Source organism: Saccopteryx leptura, chromosome 7, assembly GCF_036850995.1.
Source record: "Saccopteryx leptura isolate mSacLep1 chromosome 7, mSacLep1_pri_phased_curated, whole genome shotgun sequence".
Lineage (NCBI taxonomy): Eukaryota > Metazoa > Chordata > Mammalia > Chiroptera > Emballonuridae > Saccopteryx > Saccopteryx leptura.
In genome coordinates, this window is record NC_089509.1 from 113,278,137 (window position 1) to 113,295,804 (window position 17,668).

General features: G+C 43.2%; 1 protein-coding gene across 2 annotated transcripts in view; it reads left to right on the forward strand.

The window, feature by feature from the left end:
- The window catches only part of LOC136378397 (nuclear autoantigen Sp-100-like), a 79,887-nt gene that overhangs the window by 51,012 nt on the left and 11,207 nt on the right, over positions 1 to 17,668 (forward strand). For both annotated transcript variants that reach the window (XM_066345279.1, XM_066345280.1), the window contains 6 exons: positions 469 to 522; positions 9,697 to 9,741; positions 10,619 to 10,696; positions 12,477 to 12,524; positions 13,770 to 13,874; positions 16,298 to 16,440. In XM_066345279.1, the coding sequence (XP_066201376.1) occupies positions 469 to 522; positions 9,697 to 9,741; positions 10,619 to 10,696; positions 12,477 to 12,524; positions 13,770 to 13,874; positions 16,298 to 16,440 (473 nt within the window). The remainder of the gene's footprint in view (positions 1 to 468; positions 523 to 9,696; positions 9,742 to 10,618; positions 10,697 to 12,476; positions 12,525 to 13,769; positions 13,875 to 16,297; positions 16,441 to 17,668) is intronic.

Sequence of the window (17,668 nt, forward strand, 5' to 3'; positions counted from 1 at the left end):
TAGCGAGGTAATAGTGTCACTTTGTCACAAGCAAGAAAAGACCTCAAAAGGCAAAGTAATGGTCCTGCTATCTGTCAGGAAAAAGACCTCAGATTACTATTCTTAAACTCATTATATAGTTTTGAAGGCTGCCCTCCAGTATACTAGTAATTTATATGGTGATTTCTCATTAACTTTTGCAAAGTACCACATCTTATTTAAACTTCATGAAGAAATCTAAAGCCTGAACAGGTTAACTTTTGCTACCCATTCATTTCTTAAGTGAGGAAACTGATGCATGTAATAATGAAGAGTTCTTTCAAAACCTCAGAGAAATAAAGACTTTAGAGATCAATTTGTACCTGTTTGATTCATTTAGGCGCTCAGATATTGTTATGAACTCAAGCCTTCCACAATGTGAATTGTCATAAGATTTGTAACTTTAATTTATAAATTTCAGTTCTCTAACCATCACCTGTTACTTTCTAGATACCACGGATATTGGAAGCAATTCTACTTTGGAAAAACACAATGGGAAAAGAAGTAAGAGTGCATAAAAATTTACTTGACTTTTATGTTACAAATGAACTATTTTTAATGCTAAAGTTTATTATAATTATTTTCTATACCTTTCATAAGACAAAAAATGCCTATTAAAGTGACTTTTTTCCAAAATGCTCATATCTTCATGTTTTATTTTAATCTGATTTTAAAGTATATGTGATTTATAAACATCGATGGATCTTTTCAGAATTTTTCTGTGCATATATTAGTACATTTAGAATATAGTTTTAATTATCTAAATAGGTAAAATCTATGCATACTTTTCCTTTTCTTGCTTTTTACAATGAACACATCACCTAGACAATAAAAGCATTTAACATTTTTAAGAGATAAAAAGTCTTATTTAAGGGTGCTTCCACATGCACTATTTTCATTTTTAGTGTGGCTGAGCATTTTTCATTTGTTTTGGTCATTTTACTTCTCCAGACAACTATTTGTCATAGCACGCTGTGTCAGTGTTCCCTGTGATGCTGTTTATCTTCTTACTATACTGAATGAATATAGAAATTTTTTATAACATATATTAAATCTTGGTCATGTATGTTGTCTCATTTATTGGTTTTTTTTTTTAATTTGTTAATCTTTTGTCCTAGAGAAGTTATAAATTTGTAGGTAGTCAAATTTGTCATCTAAATCTTGGGTTTCCTATTATATTTACAACAGCCTTTTCTAACTGAATGTTTTTTAAATATTCTATGCTTGATTCTAGAGGGTGTTTGACATACCTGATCATTTTTAATGTTTGCATCTATAATCCCTGAGTTTTGCTCTTTTTGTGTGTGTGTATGAGGTGGGAATCATTAAAATATCCCCTCCACTATTACATCATACTTTGAGTCATCTCTGATTGCACAGTGCCTTTGCTTATCTATCTACTAGTTTCTGTTCTGCAATTGAAGGATCTACAGAAAATAAAATTGATATCAGAGGTACCACCATCCTGATGACTCACTGTGGGTGAAATTTAGAATTAACTCAAAAAGATTTCCCCCATCTCCTTCCCAAGTTCATTGGGATCGCTGCACAGAAATGCATTGAATTTGCAGATCAATTTGGAGAGAACAGAGACTTCTACCCATTTATTCATGTGTTATTTAAAATGGTCTTCCACTAAGAATTTTCTTATCCTTTTTAAAATTGTTTTATATGTTGTACAAATTTGTTACTGTGAACCTCGTGTTTTTCCCATTACAGAATAGCTGGAGTAAATTTAAGTGCAACAAGACTCTCAAAATCTTTATTTAAATAGGAAATCTGTGGTCATTCGATCACCTATGTACATGTGAGGAAATCAGAACATCGAGGATCTTTTTCTGACTTAATGTATAAATGTACAAATATTTATACAGTTTAGAGATCCAGACATCACTTCAAGTAGCATACTACCAGTCCTAAAAATTATCAAGACAGTCAATTAGAATTAACTTTCTTGGGAAATTGGTTTTATGAGAAGTAGCATTAATTTCTAATTTAGGGGAATATTATAAGACCCCCTTCAAATAACTCTGTCACAGACAAATTTATATTAACAGAACAGAACAAATTGGTCATGGTTACAAATGAACACATCTCCATATTCTACAAGACTTATGAAATTTCTCAATTGTACACTGTTAAATCAGAGTCCTTACATTAGTTTTATGTACAGAATGTTCTCTCTCCTTCCACCATTATGGGTGGAGCAGACTTTCCCTCCATCTCTTTCTGTAAGTCTTTGTCATTTATAAAGGGATATGTTTTTAAAATCTGGCCTCTGGAATTTCATTCGTTAGCCTTGTAAGAAGTACAGGCCAGTGACCCTCCTTTCCCTACGTCCCATCTACCAGACCTCATCTTTTTGGGCCTCATCACACATCATTTCTCACTGCTCTCCTTTACCCATCGCATACCCCCAAGCCTTCCACAACTTCTCTTTCCGTATAAATCAAACCCCAGTTATACTAATGACTGCTAAAACTCGGTTTTCCTTTCCACATACCAAGTTGGGGAGAAGATATAGAAGCAGACCTCAAAACTGTCCATCGTTAAGGGGGCAGGGTGGGAAATTTGGCAGAATGGAAGGAAGAACAAGATTTGGGGGGACAGGAGTTCTCCCCCCCAATGGGGTTATGGAAGGCTTCTGCAATAAAGGTCAAGATTTTGAAAGACTTTGGCCAAGGTTATGCTCATACTAAACACTGGGTGGAATCGTGTTGACTTATGCAAATGCAGTCCCCACAGCTCAGTTTATACAATGTACCAGAACAATTCACAGTGACCCCACTTCCACAGAATAAGTGGTGAGCCCAGAGCTTTCTTTTTTTTCAAGCTCTAAGTTTCACCCAGAGACAAAGAGTCAAGGATCCATCTTTCACGTAGCCCAGAGGATGGTCACACACAACATTGGTTCCTAGTGACACAGGTACTTCCCGACACAGCCCCACAATCTAACAATCTCAGGGGCTAAATACGAAGTAGGGCCCTCTGTGTTTTCCCACAGTGATGACACAGAGAAGGATGAACCTCACGAGGTTACACCAGCATTGTACCCCAACTACTTGGGCTGGTTTTCTCCTCCTGCTGTCCTCACCCCAGGTCTTCAAGGTTCTAACACCCCAGAAATTCCTTCCTGCTGCTTTGTGGCCGATAACCAGAGACCCTGCATTAGAAATAGTTAAGCCTTTGCCTATTGGTGCATCCAAGAATGTGTTGCATAAGTAATTTAAATAAATAAATAAATAGTCTCACTTTGTGAAAAGTTTAATCCAAATATATGTTTGTACAAAATATATACTTAGAGCAAAAGAAAATTTAAATGAAAACAAAGGGAAAGATAAAGAAATGTTAGGAAACTACAGGTTAGAATCTTGGTGACTTTTCATTGCTGGTTCTTTATTATTATTATTTTTTTTTTACAGAAACAGAGACAGAGGGACAGATAGGGACAGACAGACAGGAAGGGAGAGAAATAAGAAGCACTAATTCTTTGTTTCTGCACCTTAGCTGTTCATTGATTGTTTTCTCATATGTGCTTGGACCGGGGGGGCTACAGCAGAGTGAGTGACCCCTTGCTCAAGCCAGCAACATTTGGGCTCAAGCGAGCGACCATGGGGTCATGTCTATGATCCCACACTCAAGCCAGCAACCCCACGCTCAAGCTGGTGAGCCTCTGCTCAAGCTGGATGAGCCCACACTCAAGCTGGCGACCTCGGGGTTTCAAACCTGGGTCCTCTGAGTTCCAATCCAACACTCTATCTACTGCGCCACCACCTGGTCAGGCTCATTGCTGATATTGCTGATTCTTTGTCATAGATGGTGATGTAGTCGTCAATGTTGTTGGCTAGTGGGGGTTCTCTATCGATCTCATTATGGGGGTGAGATGCCTCTAGCCTGCATGTTCCCAGGAGCACTGTCCAGATTGACCATAGATAAGTGGCCCTGCTGACCTGATGGGTGAGGCAGGGATAGGCAGCCAGTGTGGAGAGCAGTGGTGGAGAAGGAGATATACCTCTTCCCACGAGCCTGGGTCTTAGACCTGAAGGGATCGGTCCCCAGCAAGCTGGTTTCTCCAGTCAAGAGGATGGAGCTGGTGCGGCTTGCCTGAGGTGGTCTGCGGTAATCAGCTGATCTTGACCTTTCTGACTAGGAGGTTGTTGTCTACCTCTTGTCTTCTAATACCTGGCAGGCCTTGGCATCGCCTTGATCAGGTGAGTAAACTGGAAGAACGTGGTCCCCTCAGGACATGCTGCTGGATGCACTCTCTTCTCTTGTCTTCTGGAATACCACCGCCTCCCACTCACTAACAGCTCCTTCCTGTTCCTCTGTCCGCGATGCTGGTGGTAGCATTGATAGTGGTGGGTTAGCGGTGGTCCCCTCTGCTGGTTTTGCTAGTGGTCCCTTCTGGGCTTCCTGATATCTACACGTTAGAGTGCCCCAGGGTTCAGACCTGGGTCCTTTCTTCATCTCTAACTATACTCTCTCCTTAGGAATTTCATCCAGTCTGGTAGTTGGAAATTCCATCAATATGTTAATGCTGCCAATTATATTTCTCCTCCCCTGTCCCTCTCTTCAACTGCCAGGTCATAAACTCAACTTCTTACTCCAAACTTGCATGTACATTCCATTGATGTCCTTAAATTTGATATGCCAGACAGATTGCTTTATTTCACCCACACCTGTCATCTACCACCAGTCATCCTCAAAATGGCACTATGTCTACTCTGTTGCTCGAACTAAAAATGTAGAAGGTGTGCTTGGTTCCTCCCTTCTTCTAACTGCTCACATTTAAATATCACAACGTTTCAAAACTACGTGTCAGATTTGTTCATTATTTCTCTTGCCACCACCCCAGTTCAAGTCCTATTGTCTTAGAACTGGAAACCTGCAGAGTCTTCCTAACTGGGCACTCGGAATTCACTCTTCCTACCTATTATTCATTCTCCACTCAGCACTCTGCCATCCAACTGTTCATACCCTTCCCATGGCTTCTAGTGGAACCTAGAAAAAGTCTAAGCTCCTCACCATGCCTACAAAGCATTACATAAACTGCCCCTGATTAGCTCTTAAATCTCTTCTCTTACTATTCTTTCTCTCACACAGTACTTTGGTTTCCTTGAACATATTGAGTAGGTTTCTGCCTTGGGGCCTTTGCACTTGCTGTTGACACTACATAAAATACTATTCTGGCCTGACCTGTGGTGGCGCAGTGGATAAAGCGTCGACCTGGAACGCTGAGGTCGCCAGTTCAAAACCCTGGGCTCACCCGGTCAAGGCACATATTGGAGTTGATGCTTCCTGCTCCTCCCCCCCTTCTCTCTCTGTTTCTTTCTCTACTCTCTCTAAAATGAATTAAAAAAATACTATTCCCCTTAACTCATGTGCCTTCTCTTCAGAAAGGTCTAGCTCAATCTCTGTTTCTTAAATATCTTCTCCGATGATGTGTAATGTCACAGACAGTATGCATGAACCTGCTACATATTAGATATGGATTTGTTTCTGGGCTTTCTAATCTGACCCATTGCTCTATTTTATTTATTCTGCATCAATGCACAGCATACTCCATAAGTACTATAATTTTATAATATCTTGACATAAGGTAGAGCAAGTTTCTCTCAATTGTTTGTTTTCTTTTTCAAAATTGTCTTTGCCTATTAAGGTCATTTGCTCTTTCATATAAATGTTGGTATCATCTTGTCAAGTTCCCTTGAAAACCCTGTTAAGTTTTTATTGAATTGCAGAGATTGACTTTAGAAAGAATCGACATCTTTAAAATATTGAGTCTTCCAATTTATGGACATAATATATCTCACTATTAATTTAATCTGGTTATTTTTTAGATTCTCCATTCATTTATTCAAGAGCTACTTACTGCCAAAGAAATGAACAAAATCTCGTTAGGTGTACATTTTGGTGGGGGGTATAGATAATATACAAATAAGTATATGTCATTTTAGATGGGAACAATACTGTAAAGAAAAAGAGTAATGGAAGTATAAAGTGACAGAAACATGGCACCTTACATAGAGTATCCGGGGAAAACCTCATTGACAACTTACCTGGAAGTAGATGTTTGAATAAGGGGAGGAACAAAGCCACAAGGCTGAGTCTGAGAAGACCTCTGTGGAAAGGCCAAGACCGGACGTGCGTGGCCTTTTGGAGAATAACAAGGAGGCCACTGGCTGGGGAAGTCGATGGAATGAAGTGGGAAGTGATTTGTCAAGGTCATTTAGAACTCATAAGTCATGGTAAAGACTTTGGATGCTTGTCTTAGAAAGAGAACACATTCAAGAGTTTTAAGCTAGGGAATAATATGATAATAATTTTTTTTCTTAAGATTGCTCTGGAATCCACAAGGAAAATAACTTTAGGAGGGTAGTATGAGTGATCCATAAGGAAGCTTTCGTGCTGGTCTAAGAAAGATGGTGAATTAGACAGCTAGTAGCAGTGGAGGTGTTCAAAAATGGTTGGGTTCTGCCTGACTAGGCGGTGGTGCAGTGGATAAAGCGTCAGACTGGGACGCAGAGGACCCAGGTTAGAGACCCTGAGGTCGCCAGCTTGAGCGCAGGCTCATGGGGTTTGAGTAAGGCTCACTAGCTTGAGCCTAAAGTCTCTGGCTAGAGCAAGGGGTCACTCGGTCTGCTGTAGCCTCCCAGTCAAGGCACATATGAGAAATCAATCAGTGAACAGCTAAGGAACCGCAATGAAGAAATTGATGTTTCTCATCTCTCTCCTTTCCTGTCTGTCTGTCTCTATCTGTCCCTTTCTCTGAATCTCTGTGTCTCTGCCACAAAAAAAAAAAAAATTAAATTTAAAAAAGTGGTTGGGTTCTGAAAACACATATGCAATCACAAACACAAAAAATGCTATAAATTATATATTATATAAAAATACTTGATATAGAAATATTTATTAAACATAAATACATTATATATATCAATTATAAATAAAATATAAATATATTGTATGAAATATTTATATATACATAAATAAATATATAAAGTGAAAATATAGAAATACAGTAAAACTGTATACAAATAAATACATATTGCATGTAATATACTTGATATATAGATTGTAGGTATATATTTATATTTAAAACTCCAACATATTCCTGACCATCTAGATGGCCACAAGTACCCAGGGAAGTACACATACCCAGGCCTATGCACATGCTCAGGAAAGACCTAAGAAAGCCCTGAATCTCACCTGTGGCTAGCCTTGAGGCTCTGTGCAAGCAGTTAAGGAGGAGTTGTAAACTGCCTAGCTGTGTGTTGGAGGCATGCATCAATACCTGCAGAGCCTGGCTGGCAAAGGCTGGGAGAGCTATTAGTTCTAGGTATTTAAGGAAATGTCTTTCTAATCATTCGCTGATAACTGAGCAGAAACTTCAGTGGCCACATGGCCGCAAATACAGACTCTGTGAAATTAGTTAAGAATAAAAGTGCTATAAGCATACCTTGGAGATATTGTGGGTTTGGTTCTAGACCACTAAATTGCAAAATTAGTGAATCATACTGATTTTTTGTTCCCCAATGCATATAAAAAATGTTTCGATTTTATTGTAGTCTATTAAAGGTACAACAGCATTATCCAAAAAAAAACAAAACCCAACAATGTAACATTCTAATTAAAGATTTTCTTATTGCTTACAAATGGTAACCCTTATCCGAGCCTTCAGGGAGCCATCATGTTCTTGCTGATGGAGGGTCCTGCCTCAGGGTTGGTGGCTGCTGACTAATTAGGGTTGTGGTTGCTGAAGGCTGAGGTGACTGTAGAAATTTTTAAACATAAGACAACACTGAAGTTTGCTGTATTTATTGAGTCTTCCTTTTATAAATGATTTCTCTATAGCATATGATGCTGTTTGATACCATTTGGACCACAATAGAACTTCTTTCAAAATTGAATCCGACAGCCCTGGCCAGTTGGCTCAGTGGTAGAGCATCGGCCTGGCGTGCAGGAGTCCCGGGTTCGATTTCCGGCCAGGGCACACAGGAGAAGCGCCCATCTGCTTCTCCACCCCTCCCCCTCTCCTTCCTCTCTGTCTCTCTCTTCCCCTTCCGCAGCCAAGGCTCCACTGGAGCAAAATTTGCCGGGGCACTGAGGATGGCTCTATGGCCTCTGCCTCAGGCGCTAGAATGGCTCTGGTTGCAACAGAGCGACACCCCAGATGGGCAGTTCATCGCTCCCTGGTGTGCATGCCAGGTGGATTCCGGTCGGGCGCATGCAGGAGTCTGTCTGCCTCCCCGTTTTCAACTTGAGAAAAATACAATATATTATATATTTGCTCATCCATAAGAAGCAGCTCCTCATGAGATTGCAGTAATTCAGCCCCATCTTCAGGCCCCACTTCTAATGCTATTTCTCTTGCTATTTCCACCACATCTGCATACTTCCTCCACTGAAGTCTTGAACCCTTCAAAGTCATCCATGATGTTTAGAGTCGACTTTTTCCAAATTCCCATTAATGTTGATATTTTGACCTCTTATCATGAATTAAGAATGTTCTTAATGGCATCTATAATGGTGAATCCTTTTAAGAGGGTTTCAATTTAATTTTTCCAGATCCATCAAAGAAATAACTAGTTATGGCAGCTATAGTCGTATGAAATGTATATATTTCTTAAATAATAAGACTTGAAAATCAAAATTACTCTTTGATCTGTAGGCTGAAAAATAGGTATTGTCTCAGCAGACATGAAAACAACATTAATGTCATTATAAATCTCCGTCAGAGCTCTTGGGTGAGCAAGTATATTGTCAAGGAGCAGTAATATTTTTAAAGGAATCTTTTTTCTGAGCAGTAAGCCTAAACCATGGGCTTAAAATATTCAGCAAACCATGTTGTAAATAGATGTGCTGTCATTCAGGCTATATTGTTACATTTATAGAGCAGAGCAGAGTAGATTGAGTGTAATTCTAGTTGGCGACTGTATTTTCAGAATGCTAAATGAGCAGTGGCTTTAGCTTAAAGTCACAGCTGCATTAGTTCCTCACAGGACAGTCAGCCTGTCCTTTGAAGCTTTGAAGCCAGGCACTGACTTCTCTTCTCTAGCTACATAGAATCTTCTTTCAATACAGGAATACTTTCTCTACATTGAAAATCTGTTGTTTAGTGTAGCCACCTTCATTAGTTATCTTAGCTAGATCTTCTGGATAACTTGCTGCAGATTCTACGTTAGCATTTGTTGTTCCACCTTGCACTTTTATGTTATAGAGATGGCTTCTTTCCCTAAACCTCATGAACCTACCTCTGCTAGCTCTCCAGGCAAGCCTCTAACTTCCAGGATGCATACTTTAATGTCTGAGATCTATTTATTGTTCCTTCATCTCCTTGACACTCCCCATTATGTGCTATCAGCTTCTGCCTGATTTCAGCTGCTTTTTATACTTTCCTTGTTGTGAATGAGAAAACCTCATGGAACCATGTAGAAGCATACTATAAATGACTGGTACTATAAAAACATACTATAAATGTAAAGGTAGTTTGTGTTTGTTGCTATTACTATTTTTAGTGTGGTAACAACCAAGATGGTCTATTGGTAACTGGAGATATAGCCCTCAAAAAGGTTGAATGAAAACAAAAATAAAATACCTAAAGGTTACTGACATATAAAGCTTGTACTTCTCTATTTATTTATAATTCTAAATGATTATTTTCTTTTCTGTTTAAAGGAGAAAAAAGAAGACACATAAGTAAAATAAACAGTTGCCCAAAAGGTAGGAGTAAATGTGAGGATTCACACCTGTGAGCTGGTTTTCTTGCCAGACCCTGTCTTTGCCACAGCCCCAACCAAAATCTCCTATGGGCTTTGTAACTAATGGATTATTTACAGTACAAGCTGGATTGTTGTAACTGAGAGACGCCAAAATACAATGGCTTAAATCACATGATTTGTTTCTCTTTCATCAAACAGTCCAGAAGTGGTAGGAAGAAACTGATTTTCTCAAAATACAGTTTCCCTCTCCAGGTCCAAGAAAGCTTATCTGGTTGTCACTGACTCCCAACCAGTGTGAATAGAAGAAATAGAGAGGGAAATCGCCCATCTATTTCTTTTCATGGAACGACCCAGAGTCTTCTGCTTGTATCCTATTGGCCAAAATTCAATCACATTGCCAGAGCCAGTTGTAAATGAGATTGAGAAATATAGTTAGTCAAACAGCCACGGATCCAGCTGCTACTCTATTCCTATGAAAGAAAGAGAGAATAATTGTGGGTAATAGATAGCTATCTGTCTACTCGCCTTCCATGTTTTCATTCAAAATCACTGATTTCTTCAAGCGAAGAGGAAAATTAAGATTCTCATTATTATTGTTCTCATTGTTCCTTGAGATACAAATGAAACTCTGTCTTAAATTATTTTTTAATTAATTATAAATGAACTAAGATTAATATGAGGGTAAAGAAAATGAAATCTAAGATGAACCCAGGTTAAATATCTAAGGCTTGATATGTATGAGGCTATGGATTATATATTTTTCTTTATGTGTTAAGCTCTTAAAAAGTTATAGTAAGCTGGATCTTTTAAAAACACTATTACATACAATGCAAGTTTTCATAGCGCCTGTTTTTATTTTTATTTTTATTTTTGTATAGTTTTAAAGAGAAACAGAGACAGACACAGAATTCAAACTCTGAAAATCAGAGTCCCGTGGAAAAGGAGCAAACTAAAAGGTAAAAATTTTAGAAGATGCATATATTTTAATAATTAAACATCTAAATTCTCATGCTTTATTCTGTGCTTTCAATAACAAACCAATTTCCCTGCTAGTTTTATATAACTGTACTAAATATATAAGATTTAGTCCATTCCAAATGCATCAGAGATTGAGATATGATTTCTGTGCTTTCAATAACAAACCAATTTCCCTGCTAGTTTTATATAACTGTACTAAATATATGAGATTTAGTCCATTCCAAATGCATCAGAGATTGAGAGATGATAACACTGCAAACAAGTAATTTGATGATGGATTTACAACCAGCACGCAGGACCCAGGGGCCACTGCAGGGCCACCTCTGCTGAACTGATAACTTGCAGACTGGAGATACAGCTGATCCTTAAACAGCTCAGGTTTGGACTGACCCTGTCCATTTGTACACAAGTATTTTCCAGATTTCACATCCAGGGACTCACCCAAATACAGACTGAAAACTATGTTTGTATTCCCAACCGTGGATTTCCAACTGCAAATGGGAAATACTGTTTCTTATTTGCAGTTGTTTGTATCTGTTTGAGCTAAGGGCCAACTGTAGGGTCAAAAGTTATGCCAGGATTTCCAACCGGGCGGGAGTCTGTGCACCTAATCCCTAAGATGTTCAAGGGTCAACTGTAGTAGCCATAAAACACTGTGTCACTCTCAAGTGATGTAGTTGTCTTTCCTCATGTCCCACACTGAGAGGTAATTGGTTGAACCTGGGACTGTTGTTTCACCCCTCCTGCCTCAGCTTACTCATCTTTAAGGTAAAAGAAAATGAGATAATAAGTAATAATAAATAGTAATAATAACAAATAGATTGACTGCACTCCAGAGCCCACATACTTTGGATTTCTACAGCACCATGGACAGCTCCCTCTCCTGCATCCTAGAGGGAACTTCAATGGCTTCCCCTAATCTGTAGTGCTGGTTGGAAGGACGGGAACAGCAGCTCATCATCATTCAGACATTTAAGACTTTACTTCTGTTTCTATGGAGTCAGATTTTTCAGGTCTTCACCTCACTTCACCCCCACCATCTAGAGGTTCTAAGATGAAAAGCTTCCTCCCCTCCCGGTACAATTCACAGATGACTCTAGAACTCCTCTGAGCTTCCTTCGCAGCCAGAAGAAAGCTGATGTGAAGGAGAAGGGAGGAAAGCAGATGAGACAGACGCTGTCTCCTGTTAGGGTGCCCCGCTGTGACCCTGCTTCCCACTGAACCCATCCCTTGCTCAAATCTACAGACAGATTTTTCAAATTATAAATTACAGTCCAAATTTTTTTTTTGTCCCAAAACTGGAGAAGGGGAAGAAAATTTGTAGCCAAATTTTGTCTAGCAAAATCAATATATGTTACCACCTCTCAGTGGTTAAGTAGTGGCCAACTTGCTCGGAAATTAAGTCATTGAAGGTTCTTCTGGAAGGTCCGCACCTTGCAGTTACCTCATCACTCCACGTGGTTCTCCTGGGCGGAGTTTCTCCCAAGAACACCCAGTCCGGGATTCACCCACAGGGCCCCCACCGGGCCATGGAAATCACGCTTCTTTATTGAGTCCCTTGCTGTTTCCCAGTTCAGCCTTTCTCCCACGGTGGCATGCTCTAGCCATGACCACAGGCCAGGTGGCATTGAGTATTTCCGTTGAAGTACCAGACAGGCTCCGGAAGCATTTTCATTTGAACAGTGGTCTCTGCAACACTATTGTTTGCAATGCAATTGTATAAGCAAGAGAAATTTATGTTATGTTTCCTCCCCTCAGGGAAAAAAGCAGTCAACACTAAGCCTTTGAGAAGAGGCAGGAAAAGAGGTAAAATAAAAATAAAAAAAAATTTTTTTTTAAATGTGATCAATACAGTTTCAGTAATTAAGCATCTCAATTTTTATTTTATACTCCTTTTTCTGAGTGACCAATAAACTGGCCGATAACAAAAGTTAGGTAGTCATCGGCGTTGGTCAGTTTCAACAGTGTGGCAGGTCGCTGGCAACGCCCCCTCTGTTGATGTCAATCAGTTTACCTGCGATGTCGCGGGGCTCCCTTCACTGCGCTGATCACCTCTGAGGAGTAAACTAGGTGTGGCTCCCACGCTGCTTAGCTGACCTTTCTCTGGACCACAGAAAGAGCCACAGCCTGGGTGCTAACCCAAGACTCGGGCCCTAATCCCTAATGTTCTTTTCGCTTGTGTGATTTTTGTGTGCCGTTTCTTCTATTTGCCTCAATTTCCTTCTCTGTAAATGGATGGGTGGCGGATGGATCCAACCGAGTGGCCTCCAGGACCTCCCCAGTTCTAATAGAACTGACTCAGAAAGGCTCGGGGGCAGGTCCCCCTCCCCCACCCCGGACAGGAGCCCCAGCACGTGTCCTTCATAGATGCCTCTCCATGGGGGCCGGAGGCCAAGGGCAGGTGGTGCTGCTGCTGCTGCTGCTGCTGCTGCTGCTGCTGCTGCTGCTGCTGCTGCTGCTGCTGCTGAAGTTCCTTTTAAGAATTTCAATACGTGCCTCAGCAGAATTGGAGCCCAAGGCCCGCCAAAGGATGCACTGAGGCCCTCTTCCCGGGCAGCCCAGCCGGGCACACGCTGCCTGAGCTCGCAGAGTGGAAGCTGCAGGGAGAGCCCGCAGGGACGAGAAGGCAGAGAAGGCCGAGGGCGCAGAGGGCAGACAGACGCCGCTCCTGCCCCGGGGGGGGGGGCATTGCCAGCCTGCTCTCTCGTCCCCCGGCGGGTGCCTCACATGGGGGACAAAGCAAAAAGCTGAGGGGGTTTTCTCCAACCACACAATCTCAAAGGAATAGCATGACTAGAAATCTCCCTCAAAAAGAAGAGAAATCGCATCATGGCGACAAGCTTGGGCGCTCAGGTAGGGTTTCAGAGAGCGGGAGGGGAGGGTGACATGCTCTTTATGTGTCTAACCTGCCGTCAGAGAAAGACCTAGTTCACAGGGAAACTCCCTCCAGTGCATTATAATTTATAAAAAAGGGTCTCGAGGTGGGTGAGGAGGAAGAGGGCGGAGCTATAGAAGATGGAGTGAACGAAAACGACTTATGCTTCCTTACAGGTCCCAGAATTCCCAGAGATAGAAATATGGACTTTCGACCTCCTGTACTGCCCGTGACCTGTGGTCGTGCGGAGGGGACTCTATCTAAGGAGAAAATGAAACAAGGTGAGTTTCCTGCTCTTCTAGGCTTTTCAGCTGGAAACTACCCACGGGTGGAGGTGGTTTTGTTCCGGGGCTAGACACCTTGTGTCGGGGTCTCCAAGACCATCCTCAGGCTTGGTGATCCGCTAAGAGGACTCAGCACATAGTCAAACTCACTGCTATGGTTTATTAAATGGATACAAAGCAAAGCCCGTAAAGGAAAGGGCACATGGGACAAAGTCCAAAGGACACCAGGGGCTTGTTTCCGTCGTCCTCTCCCAGGGACGTCACACGAGACAACCTAATTCTCCAGCAACAAATGACAACAACAGGTGTGAGATGTTGTCTGTCAGGGAAGCTGCCCTGAGACGAGGAGTCCAGGGTTGTCACCGGGAGCTGGTGACATGGGTGCGCTTCACCGCGCACCTCCTAGAATTGCAGACTCCCAGAAGGGAAGCAGGTGCTCAGCACGGGCCGAAGGGGAGCGGTGGGCTGCCTCCCCTAAGCCAGGTTCCCAGCCGCCAGCCTCCCCTAAGCCAGGTTCCCAGCCGCCAGCCTCCCCTAAGCCAGGTTCCCAGCCGCCAGCCTCCCCTAAGCCAGGTTCCCAGCCGCCAGCCTCCCCTAAGCCAGGTTCCCAGCCGCCAGCCTCCCCTAAGCCAGGTTCCCAGCCGCCAGCCTCCCCTAAGCCAGGTTCCCAGCCGCCAGCCTCCCCTAAGCCAGGTTCCCAGCCGCCAGCCTCCCCTAAGCCAGGTTCCCAGCCGCCAGCCTCCCCTAAGCCAGGTTCCCAGCCGCCAGCCTCCCCTAAGCCAGGTTCCCAGACGCCAGCCTCCCCTAAGCCAGGTTCCCAGCCGCCAGCCTCCCCTAAGCCAGGTTCCCAGCCGCCAGCCTCCCCTAAGCCAGGTTCCCAGCCGCCAGCCTCCCCTAAGCCAGGTTCCCAGCCGCCAGCCTCCCCTAAGCCAGGTTCCCAGCCGCCAGCCCCGGGAGCAGACGGTTCTGAAGATGGCTGGCTCGGGGTGGCTCGGTTAGGTCTTTTCTGCACAGCATCCCAGATAAGCTAGAGCAGTGGTCCCCAATCCCCGGGCCGCGGACCGGTACCGGTCCATGGGCCATTCGGTACCGGTCCACAGAGAAAGAATAAGTAACTCACATTATTTCCGTTTTATTTATATTTAAGTCTGAACGATGTCTTATTTTTTTTTTAATGACCAGATTCCCTCTGTTATATCCATCTAAGACTCACTCTTGACGCTTGTCTCGGTCACGTGATACATTTATCCGTCCCACCCTAAAGGCCAGTCCGTGAAAATATTTTCTGACATTAAACCAGTCCGTGGCCCAAAAAAGGTTGGGGACCACTGAGCTAGAGGAAAGATGGCATGTCTACCCCTTTAAAATTCATAAACATTAGCCTACTGGGCCATCTCCCCTGTCCCCCATTGGAAAGGTCCCTGTACTGCCCAGTCAGCACCCAATACAAGAGCAAGTGCTTCAATATCAGAGTGAAAAATGTACACATTTGGGAAATCCAACAACTTCACAGCACCGTTCCTCTTAGCATCCGTACCGCCTTGTGCTAACCGGAGGGGCACAGGATGTAGAACCAGGAGACCTGGCTTCCGGTGTCAGCTATACCAAGAGTGCCTGTTTCATCTGGACCAAGCTGTTGTGTCTCATCCTAAACTTCCTCCTCTACAAAGTGGGAATACTAAGAAAACCTGCCTTGCCGTATTATTATGGGGGGGGGGGGATGGAACAACAGATATAAAATAATTTGCAAATGCTAATTGTGAAAGTACAGTGCAAACATTCATCTGCCACGATTGATTCCCCCTCTTCCGAAGTCAAGTTTCTTAGGCACCAATGCGTAGAAGGGTGTGCTCTGTGACTATAGGGCATATGAGCAATTTAACTTTCCCTACTCGATAGCACTTCTGTAACTACTTTCCACATAAAATAGCCGTGAGTCCAAAATGATAAATAATTGATTGCCATTAGCCGTATGGTCAACGTGGCAGACATGGGTGTGGTGACAGCTGCCACATGGCCACCTGTGTGCCCGTATCTGCCCCCTCCAAAGTTGAGCCCAGCTCTATCCTGGGTCTCAGAGATAGGACGAGAGAGAATCCTGGTCATTCTTCTTTAGAACCATTCATTTTTCTTTTCTCTTTTGAATACAGTTACATGCTTTTTAAAAGTAAATGTGGGTAATGATTACTGCTCCTCTCACCGCCAAAGCAGCATGCACCCGCAGCAGGAAATTCCCTTTCCCCCTCCTGTCGGGTTGCTGTGGGGCCCCTGAGGGAACTCGGGTTTCCTGTGTTGCTGATTCTAAGCCCAAAATGGGTGGCCCAAAACCACGTGATGGGGGACCACGTTCTGGGATTTTCACAGCCGGGGGCACCCCCTGACCACCAAGGGAGCTCAGCTTGTCTCGCTCGGTCCCACAGGGATCTCGGTGAAGTGTATAACGACGACGAGTGGGAAGGAGCTCACCCTCAAGGAATTTGAAATTGAAGGAAACCACGAAAAGTCCAAGAATTGGAGGATGAGCGTGCGCTGTGGCGGGTGGCCCCTGAAGTGCCTGATCCAGGTATCCTAATGACAGAGGGCTCAAGTCAAGGATGTGGTGTCAGGAGTCACCAAGGCCAGGCTGTGCCAGTGTCCAGGAAACCGTCATGACCTCCCTGCACAGATCACCACGCATGTTGTTGCTAACATTCCACTCAGGCGTTATCTTGGCTGGCTTGTATTGCAGCTTAATCCTGTATGAACTTTCATCCCTCTGACGGTAGAAAGTACACTGCGGCCTTGGCTTTGTCACTAGGAGTTGCCACTGTGTAATTTGGTCACAGGAAAGTCATTTAAATTAAGTTTCTGGGATCAATGCTTACAGTAGCGGAGTAGAATAATGTATCTGAAAATGATATACCACTATGGATGTTTCCTGGATTAGAGACTACTTCAACATTATTTCTTTTGCTAGTCATCTGAAATTAATTCTTGAAAGAAAATATAAATAAATCACATGTTTAAATTTCTCAGCGGTAGAGCATCGGCCTGGAGTGTGGATGTCCTTGGGTTTGATTTCCTGTCAAGGCACACAGAAGAAGCAACCATCTGCTTCTCCACCCCGCCCCCTCTCCCTTCACTCTCGCTTTCTCTCACTTCCCCTCCCGCAGCCATGATTCAATTGATTTGAGTGCATCAGCCTCCGGTACTGAGGATGGTTCATGGAGCCTCTGCTTCGGGCACTAAAAATAGCTGGATTGGGAACATGGCCCCAGATAGGCAGAGCATGGACCCCACAGGGGTTTCCGGGTGGATCCCAGTCAGGACACATGAGGGAGTCTAACTCTCTATCTTCCCTCCTCTCACTTGGAAAAGAAGGCGGCGGGGGGGGGGGGGGGGTTCTTCTTCGGTCCTCGTATCAGCCCCTGATGTGGACAAAGCGGGCTGAATCTGTCGCAATGAAACCTTGCTCTTTGACTTTTTCTATCGCTCACCCACACCGGCTTCCTTGCTCCACTGTAATGGCCATGAAAAGCCCTTGCTCAACAATATCTACTGAGATACACCTAAAGCCACAGGGACCCTAGGGTGTGAGCCCCGTCCGTCAGCAGGAAGAAGGCTGCACATTCACACCCACAGGGCGGCTGCTGGAGAGGCCCCGCAGGAAGAGGAGCACGGTCCCCGGGGAGGGGAGCTTCCTTCTGACTTTGAGGTTGAGGACAGTTTGATGGAACGGTTGGCCCTGAGCTGCGTCTTAAAAGAAGAATAGTTCTGACAAGCAAAAACGTAGGAACAACGCATTTTACAGA